The sequence below is a fragment of the Choloepus didactylus genome (assembly GCF_015220235.1).
Source record: "Choloepus didactylus isolate mChoDid1 chromosome 23 unlocalized genomic scaffold, mChoDid1.pri SUPER_23_unloc12, whole genome shotgun sequence".
Classification (NCBI taxonomy): Eukaryota; Metazoa; Chordata; class Mammalia; order Pilosa; family Megalonychidae; genus Choloepus; species Choloepus didactylus.
Window position 1 is genome coordinate 174268 of NW_023637593.1, and position 9299 is coordinate 183566.

At 46.7% G+C, this 9299-nt stretch overlaps 1 gene segment (V, D, J or C); it reads right to left on the reverse strand.

The window, feature by feature from the left end:
• Positions 1-758: 758 nt before the first annotated feature.
• On the reverse strand, positions 759-1346 carry LOC119524977. The segment is given in 2 exon segments: positions 759-1174; positions 1279-1346. Coding segments are annotated over 2 exon segments (462 nt in total).
• Between the last annotated feature and the right edge of the window lie 7953 nt (positions 1347-9299).

Sequence of the window (9299 nt, forward strand, 5' to 3'; positions counted from 1 at the left end):
ACTACCCTGTCTGGCAGGCAATGGGACATGGCTTCCATGAGCAGGATACATTTTATGAAACTTTCCTAGTAAACTGGAGAGGGAGCTTCTCCTGCCAGCCCTGAAGAAGAAAAGAGCCCTGCTGGAACTTACTCTAGGAGGGAATCACATGGCTGGGAGCTGAGTCCCCTCCAGGAGCACAGGGAGACCAACACCACAGAGTTCACCAAAAGCCAGGAAATGAGTCCTGCTGAGATGGAGGAGATTCCCCCAGTCAGCCTCCAGGTGAGAGGGAAGCTGTCCATGACCTGGACTCCAGCCTGGGAGGACCCTGAGCAGAGGACCCAGGAGGCAGAGCCCAGGCCCCTGACATGGTGAAGCCAGGAGAAGTGAATGGGAAGCTGCCAGAATTGTGGTAATTGGTTACTCAGCAAGAGGCACCTAATATGTGGACCATGTGGTTCATTTACTGATTCTGAGAGGGAGCTGAGGGGGGAGAATGGAGGGAGCTCTGGGTCACTGGGTCTGCAGGGCATGAGCCCACCCAGAGGTGCAGAGAAAACATCACAGAGCAGGTGGCCCTGAATCATCTCAGGCCGAGTGAGGCCACTGTCCCTCCCCTGCTCCTGCCACTGAAGAGCTAAATCAAACCTGCAGCCTCGGGCCAAGTCAGAGGAAGGAGGGATATTTATTTTGATTTTCCCAAGTCAACGTCCTTGAGTAAAGGCTTCTCTTTTCAAGTTCATTTTAAGGAGCAACAACATTTTGAGTGGGTTAAATTATGGAAGCCCCTGCAGCCCTGCTGATGAACCAAAGAGGCAGCAGATATCAAAGATGGAGGTTTTGGTGTCACTTCCCCATGATCTTGGACCACTGTGGAGAGTGTCACTGCTGGAAGGTGATGCACAGAAATAATCTGCCTCATCCTCAGGCTGAAGCCCAGAGATCCTCAGGGAGGCCGTGTTCCCAGACTTGGAGCCAGAGAAGCGATCAGGGATCCCTGAGGGCCGTTCACTGACCTCATAAATGATGGGTTTGGGGGCCATGCCTGGGTGCTGTTGGTACCAGGACACATAATCCCCCATGACATCATCCCCAATGTCGCTGCTGCTCCCAGCACAGGAGATGGTGACCGTCTGTCCCAGGGACCCAGACACTGAGGGAGGCTGAGTCAGGGCAGACTGAGCCCAGGACCCTGAGAAAGAAAAGAAAGACAGTGAATTCACAACCAATGCTCCAAGTGGGCCTGGCAAGGAGTAAAGAAGGAGTCCCCCATTACCCAATACTGGGATGTCTCACCTGCATAGTGAGTGATGAGTATGAGGAGAATGGGAGCCCAGGCCATGGTGGAGAGCTCTGCCCCTGAGACCCACAGCTGGGCAGGGCAGCCTCGGGGACTTTATCCACCAGGCCACCTGGCTGTGAGCAGGGAGGGGACTTCATGCAAATTTGCTCATTCTTGTCACTGCCCGCTCTGAAAGGACTCTCAGGCTGCTCCCCAGGGACACAGAGCTGCTGTGCAGTCACTCAGGCCACTGAGCACCCACCTTTCCCCCAGCCCTTGCAGACCTGTGTGGGCCCCAGGCCTGTGGGAGAGACTCTGATGCCTACACAAGGGCCCCTGTCCCTGGCCCAGTCCCCTACCTCCCCTGACTGCCTTCCAGAGCAATAGGGAGCTTCCCCCAGGGGCAGCCCTGCCCCCACCCCCTGTGCTCCCCAGGGCCCTGCCCCTTAGGGACCAAATCCCAGACTCATCCACAAGGTCATTTGCCAATATAAATATAGATTAGCTCCAGTAGGAGGCAGTTATAGGGAGGTGCTCATGATTCTATCCCCTGCATCCCAGAGTATAAAGCCCATGGAAGTCAATTTCAAACAGTTATCAAATGAATATTACACATATTTATGATTTCATGTGAATAGGACTAAATTCCACATTTATATTATTCTGAACTAGATTTCTTTTCAAAAAATATCATTTCAATTGTAATGTGTCCAATAAAATTTCTTAATACTTTTTTCTTAACTTTTCCTCTCTCCTTCCTTCCAAACTCAGAGGTCAAGACCAAGCTCTAGGAGTGACCTTTGTCCCCTCCTTTCCCACAAACTTGTATCTAAACCAAAAGCAAGTCCTGCCTATGCCACCTATTGTCCCACCTCAGATCTGTCCACCATCACCAAGGGGCAAGTCAGGAGCATCAGCAGGAGGGGCAGGGGCTCCCACCATGTCCTCCTGCTTCCTGCCATGTCCCCTAAGGAACCAACTGCAGGGAACCTGAAAACATCCCTCCCATCCTGTCACAACCTGACTTACAAACTTGTGCTTTCCCCATGGCAAACCCCAGCCCTGGCTCTCATGTCCCACCTCTCTAACCTGCTTCACAGTTCCCCCATTTCACTGTGGCCCAGCCCCCAGCCCCATCTTCCTTCTGTGGGACTCTCCACAGCAGCCATTTCTGGGCCCACAGTGCCCCCTGGTGGACAATGTTACCTCCTGCATCTGGAGAAGGCACCAGCCCTGGAGGAGGGCAGGGGACCAACCCCAGGGACCTGGGCAGTTAGTAGAGGTCCTGGAAGGATGAAACCTGAGTATATGCCCAAGGAGTGTACACTCTGGGGAGAGGAACAGCAAATGGAATCTTGCTGGGATGGTGCCTGTCCCCGGGTTATGTACATGGGGCTAAGACCAGAGAGCAGCTGTCATCCTGTGGTTCCCCTGTGGGTGCCTGTCCAGGGGCTCCCTTCACACCCACCTCCTTGTCTGCATAAGGATGCTGGGCTTGTCCTCAGCACCAGTTACCTCTGAACATCCTGAGAACCTGGGCCTGAGCTCCCCTCCTTCATGTGAAATCTTCTCTTTTATCCAAATGGAAAGTTTTGGATTAAAGGGTCTCCTAGAGAGAAAGAAGACACGGAGAGTTTAAATGAGGATGTTGGGTCAATGAGTGATTGGGAAACTGCCTGTAAAGCTGAGTCTACCAGGAATGGGGATGATGATGTATAGATTGTGGGTGAGAAAGTTCTGAGGACAAACTTTCAGGATCACAGCCTGCTCCATGTCCACTTATCCAACAACCTCAGAACTGTGATCTCTGAACAAGGGGGGAAAGAGGTCTGAGGTCATCTCAGTAACTTCTTAATAGGGGCTTGGTGCTGGGAAGGAAATTTTTGTTATAAAGACATGATAATTCTGTTTTCTTTTTTAGAAGATAAGAGGGCAATTTTTCCTTTTCTGACCTCTGTTGCTTTTATTCATGTATTACTTAGAGGTGGTCTTACAAGCAGCATGTATCCCAAGGATAGACCTCAGAAATGGAGTGGCAGAGGAGATGACAAGCTCAGACACATCAGTCTGGAGTGTGGGTCTGGATTTGGAACCAGGGAATGGAACAGTGAGATCTGACATGGAGTGTTCCCCAGGAAAATCCCCACCTCCAAACTGAAATTTCTCCTCTCCAGACTTCAGCTTTGCCCACATCCTGCATTTATCTACTCTCTTGAACCATTTGCAGGAGTCTGCATGTTGCTGACATCATGATTGTTATTAACAAGTAACTTGGGAAATTCATGTGAAAAGTAAATATGGTAAAGAATTTAAAGAGACAAAATTTAAAATGGAAAAGTCAAAAATAAATATTTCTAGTTATGATTGATTTAGTTGCAAAATTTCAGTGAATCCATTGGAAATAAGAAGAGAGGGATAATTGTATGGCTGCTACCAACCATTCCATGGGACACACTGGTTGTGTTAGCAGTGCTTCCAGAAGATCCAGTAACAAGATAAAAATATAAGGAGAAAAGAATTGTTACCAACCTTCTGTCCACATGGGAAAAAATATCCTTTTATATTTGTTGTAACCCTCTTTCCTATTGCTACAGTAGTCAAATGTTTTGTCACCAGGACAGCTTTATAACCTTCAAAATTATTGCGTATCCCCAAAACATTCTGTTCATGTTGAATATCTGCCATATTAAATACGTAAAGGTTAAACAATAACACTAAACCCATCACATCTAAATATAAATAACATATTTAAATGGAAATTTGTTATGTTTTCCAACATTAAAAAATATTCTCTAAAGGGAGTACTAAGATTCTTTGCAAATGTCTTTATTGTCTGACATAAAGACTGTTGAACTTTCAGGTCTACTTCTGCACTCAGTCATTATAATATGCTATATGTTGACATTTTAAGGAAAATATGGCACCATATGGCAATGTTGTTCAGGGCTTGTTAGTGGAAGATAGAGGACACATTGATGCTGAATGCATCCTAAGAAATAAGTGAAAAGAGGAAAAAGATTTGGCTCATAAAATGGTCAGAAGTGTGGGGTCAGAGCTAATTTTAGATCATTGCAGAAGCATACCCTGGTTGAGATGTTGAAATAAAATTGGGGTGAGGGGTGAGATCTGCAAAGGGTAGGAGCAAGTGCAGAAGTTTATTCATGCCCTCCACAAAATTTACAGAACTTTCTCATAGGAGATGAAAAATTGATTTCAATGGGGAAAAAAGGTCTGTGTTCATGGGCTGGGAACATGGTGACCCCAATGTGCAAACACACTTGCAAAAACCCCTCCTATCTGGATGAAAATGCCAACTGGCCTCTATCCAATAAAATGCAGCAAAGTGTGATAGGAGGGTCACTCGCACTATTCCTTTATATTATATATGACCCTAGATTGCATCAGCAGAAGATTAAGTTTGCAGAAGTAAAGATTAGTGACCTTGATGCTATAGCTATAGAAAAAAATATAGATAAAATGCAAAAGAAAAAAAAATCCCATAAAAGGAAAGGAAGAGGAAAAGAAAAGCAAAATGTATAAATGTTTAGTGAGATAAAATCAAGCAGATAATGCTGAGCACATGGAATGAGAATCCTCAATGGAGAAGAAATAAAAGAGTCAAGAATGGTCAAAAACTTTCCAAGGTTAATGAAAGCTATAAATCCCCATATCCAAGGTAAAAAACCTCCTAAGCCCAAGACCTGAGGAAACTACACCATGCCTTACTACCAACAGCCTTCTTGGAGGGAGGCCCCTGCAAGTCCCTCTTCATGCTTCAATAACTCTTCAATGATTAGTAAAATGTCAACAACAGAAGTTTCTTCCCAGAAGATTTTACATGTTTCTCTTTCTCTCTCATCACCCCACCCCCCCCAACTATCACACAAATTCTAGTCCTAAGGTTCATTCTGCCACTGTGCATGGTGGCTGATGGGGTGGTGACAGCATCACAAGGGACCTGTTTCTGCAGAGCCTGTGGGATGATGGAGAAAATCACCCAGTTGGGATCAGTTCAAGGTGCTGGACTGAAAGTGAGTGACACACACCTAACATGTGTGGCTGCCTTAAACCCCAAGAAAACTGTAACAGATTAAAATACATGTTTATCAATAAGGATGGCAGGGACAGGACTAAAGAGGACAGCACACATCTGGAAGCCAGGACACAGATTGACAAGTGTTAACTGACTTAAACCAGGGAAGACAAATCCCCAGTCTGCAGTGAGAACTAGCCAGAGATTCCCTGTAAAATCTCAGTGGCTGTGGGTGAGGCAGGGATGGGCTGGGAGAGACTCAAATCAGAATGAGGGTGTTGAGCTGTTGGAGAATCAGGGAGATCTCCAGATCCACTTTCCCTCCACCTACTGCCCACTCCGCACTCCTTGCAACCTCATTTGTTCTCTGCAGAGGGTAAAAGGCTGATACCAGGATGAGGGGTCCAGCCAGAGCACATCAGATTATTGTGTGTGTGTTATTCTGTACTTGACTTTTTCATTCAACAACCACATCTCCAGTATGCAATGGCCCATTCAGTCTTTTAATTTTTTTAAAAGAGGTCCTCTATGGTGTGTCCCAACCTCAGGGTCAAGATTAAGCTCTAGGGGTGACATTTAGGCTGTCATTTGCCCTCACCCACTCCAAGAAATCCAAAAGCAAGTCCTGCTGCTTCTGGATCTGAAATGCCCCAAGTTTTTGACCTGAGGACACACACATGTCCCTATGTGGTAGATGGTTCTGTGGGTGGTCCCTGGTTGTCAGAGAAGGGGACACAGGGGCATGGAATTGCTCTTACTGTCTCTGGCTGCACAATCAGGACCCATGTGGTGTGTTTATTGCTGTGAAAATCCCAGACAGGGAAGTATCCTCCTACTCACATTTGCTCAGAAACACCCAGTTTGTTCCTCACATCCCAGGGCCTGGGAACTCAGCAGTGAATAAAACAAGGCCTCTGCTCCCAGGGGACTTCCAGTCTTGGGCTCGGGAAAGTGTGGTTCACACCTTTGGCTTGCAGACTCCACAAACCTGAACTTCTAAGTTTACCTCATCTGCTATAGTCATTTGACAGACAAATACTTGCTTCTCCTGGACCTTAGGCAGCCAGGATTTTCCATGTGGCCAATGGGATGTAAATATGAGTTGTCTGGAAAACCTTACCGGGAAACTTTGTGATATTTTGGAAAGAGATTGGATTAGTGCACCACCTGACATCTTGAATAATGTGATAGCTGGAGCTTCAGCGGCCACCCAGAGATCTAAAGTAAAGAAGAATGGGAGCCAGGCTATCATTGTACTTAAGTATTTAGAAGACATTGGGTCCCTTATGGAACTGATACATATGTGGCATATGGATAGAGAAAAAGAGAGTGATAGATAAAGCCTTAGTCCATAAATTATATATCTTTTCATCATTCTTTCTTCCTACCTTCCCTTCTTACTTTCTATCTCCATCCAACTACCAAAACAGGTATTTATTTAATCTAACAATTATTTATTGATATCCTTAGGAAACAGAGCTAAATCAGACATGATATCTCTGCCTAGGAGAGAAATGAGTGAAAAGAACTCCAGGGCCAGGTGAATGGGGTGATAGTGAGGGGAATGTCTGTCCCTGATCTCAGAACATGGGCACCTCCTCAGAGATGTATGGGAGTAGGAAGGCTCTGGGACTGGCTGGCCCTGGAAAGGCTGGAAGTTGGGGCAGCTCTCACTGGACAGGGAATGTGGGTGCAATTGGGCAGACTTTCCTGAGCAGGGATCATGCCTGGATTGGAAGTAGGACATGAAATACCATGGTCAACCTGGGAGGCACCTTCAGAGGAATGGAAAACAGACTGTCTACTGTTTTCCTCCTTCCTGCCATCCTCATTTACCAATTTCACCACATGAGAAAAAAAAAAAAAAAAAAAAAAGGAAACCTGAGACATTCAGTGTGATGTTCTTTTCAATTTAAGAACCTGGAAACTCAGAAAGCCATCCCTGCCATCATGCATGTGGCACAGACAAGCTCCACCAATCTCAGTCCTGCACACAGAACCCACCAGCCCTCTTCAGACACTGGTGGTCCTTCTGCAGCAGATCCCACCTGGTGGCCTCAGACAGTGAGTCCAGAAATTGTTCATCTGGATTCAGAATGTTAAGGGGAATAATGATGTCTGCTTTGATTTCTATTATTAAAAACTCAATAACAATAAATAAATACTTTCTTTCCTTTAAAAGGAAAAAGAAAAGGTTCCTTGTGACCCTGACATCCCACAAAGTCACTTTACACAACTGGAAAAATCTTCAACTGATTCTGAACTCTGCACCTTAAGAAGTCTCATCCCACTCACTCCCTGTTAATTCCCCTCATGGCTCTGGGAGGAGGTGGCCCAGTGAACAGGGCAGGGAACTGAGGCCCAGGGAGATTAGGAAGCAAATCTATTGGGAATGAATGGCCCAGTCTGAACAAGAACCCAGTACAGGATCCAGGCAAGACTTTCTCCAGCACATCATGGAGCAGGAGAAGGATTGGGGTTGGGCAGTGAGGCAGCAGCCAGGTTGGGCCAGACTGATGTAACAGTTTCCACCCCACAGCCTGGGTCACTGTGTTGGGTTTGTATCTCCACATTGGGACAGAAAGTCCATCAGGGACCATGAAGGAGCTACTGCTGTCTCTAGGAATAACCAGCACAGGGCTGTCCTGGCTTGTGCAGAGATGACGTCTCTCCAAGGCCAATATCCTGCAAGGAGAGGTGAGCCTGAGGCTGAGGGTCCATTGCCAGGAGGCTCCCCCTCCACAGCAGCCCCCAGGCTGAGCTCAGGTCAGGCCAGCCTGGGGTCTTCTGTGTATTGAGCCTGTGGGCATCCCATGGGCAGAGAGTGAGGAGGGTGAGCAGGGAGAGGCTGGGCCATGGTGGAGATGCCCCCAGAGCTCTGCTTCCTGAGGCCCCACACAGGGCAGTGTTCCCCAGGTCCCTGCCATCCTCTCTGAAAAGAAGAGCCCTGGCAGGTTGACTGCAGTAAGTAGGTGCTGCTCTAGAGGGTTTCCAAGGTAGACCAGAGGGGCCAAATCAGGAGGGAAATGGTGAGGGAGGGGACAGTCTCTTCAGACCCCACTGCAGACCCACAGGGTCATCAGAATGAGGGAGAGAACTCTGCCATTCCAGCTGCAGTTTCAGAGATTTTCATAAAACAGTTGATGTCTCTGCCCCATTTCCTGCTGGGTGCTGAATTCTGGTTGTGAACCTTATGGCAACACTGTCCCTTGCAGGGAAGTGACCATGGTGGATGTGAGAGTACAAGGGGAAGGACTTTTTTTTGAGGAACAGTGAAAATGAGTCAAAAGTTTCTGAATTCTCTGGTTAATCCTGCTTGTATTACAAATGAGACAGTTTTTTGAAAAGTAGACATCTTATAAGCACTGAGTATTAAATGAATGAATGAATGTCTTTCTTCTATATCCACATTTGTCTCTGAGATTTTCATGGAAACATCCACTAATTAAATTCAATTGGGAAATAGAAGGAGGCAAAAGGGTTAAATACCAAATGGTCAGAAAGGACCTGATCCATATAAGGGCAATCGGCAGGTGGTGTGAGGTGAGGCCAGGAGGAAACCCTGGGGAATGACATGAGAGGGTCTCACCAGATGCCCCAGGGGTTCTTGGTGATACTTCTCAGGTTGTATCTGAGTGGCTTCCTGGTTCCCAGTTATCCAGATAAACCACTTACTCATCTGAGGGAATTGATCAAACCTGGGAAGCAGCTCACTTGTCACACAAAATTTCCTTATCAGACTGTTCAAGATTTTCACCTCCCTGAGCAAAAAATTGTGGCCCAATTCCAGTTTCTTTGAAGACCTCCCTTAAACCACTCACAGACAGATATTCAACCCATAAAATCATCCAGCCCTTACCCACCCTTCTGAGACCCTCTAGGACACCCTCACAGTGCTGTTCTCCCTGGATACTAGCAAACTTAAAGTTGTCTAGAGAACAGGTTTTCTGATGGTCTCTGAGACACTGGTAGATGAAGAATCAAAATTATATAATCAATTTA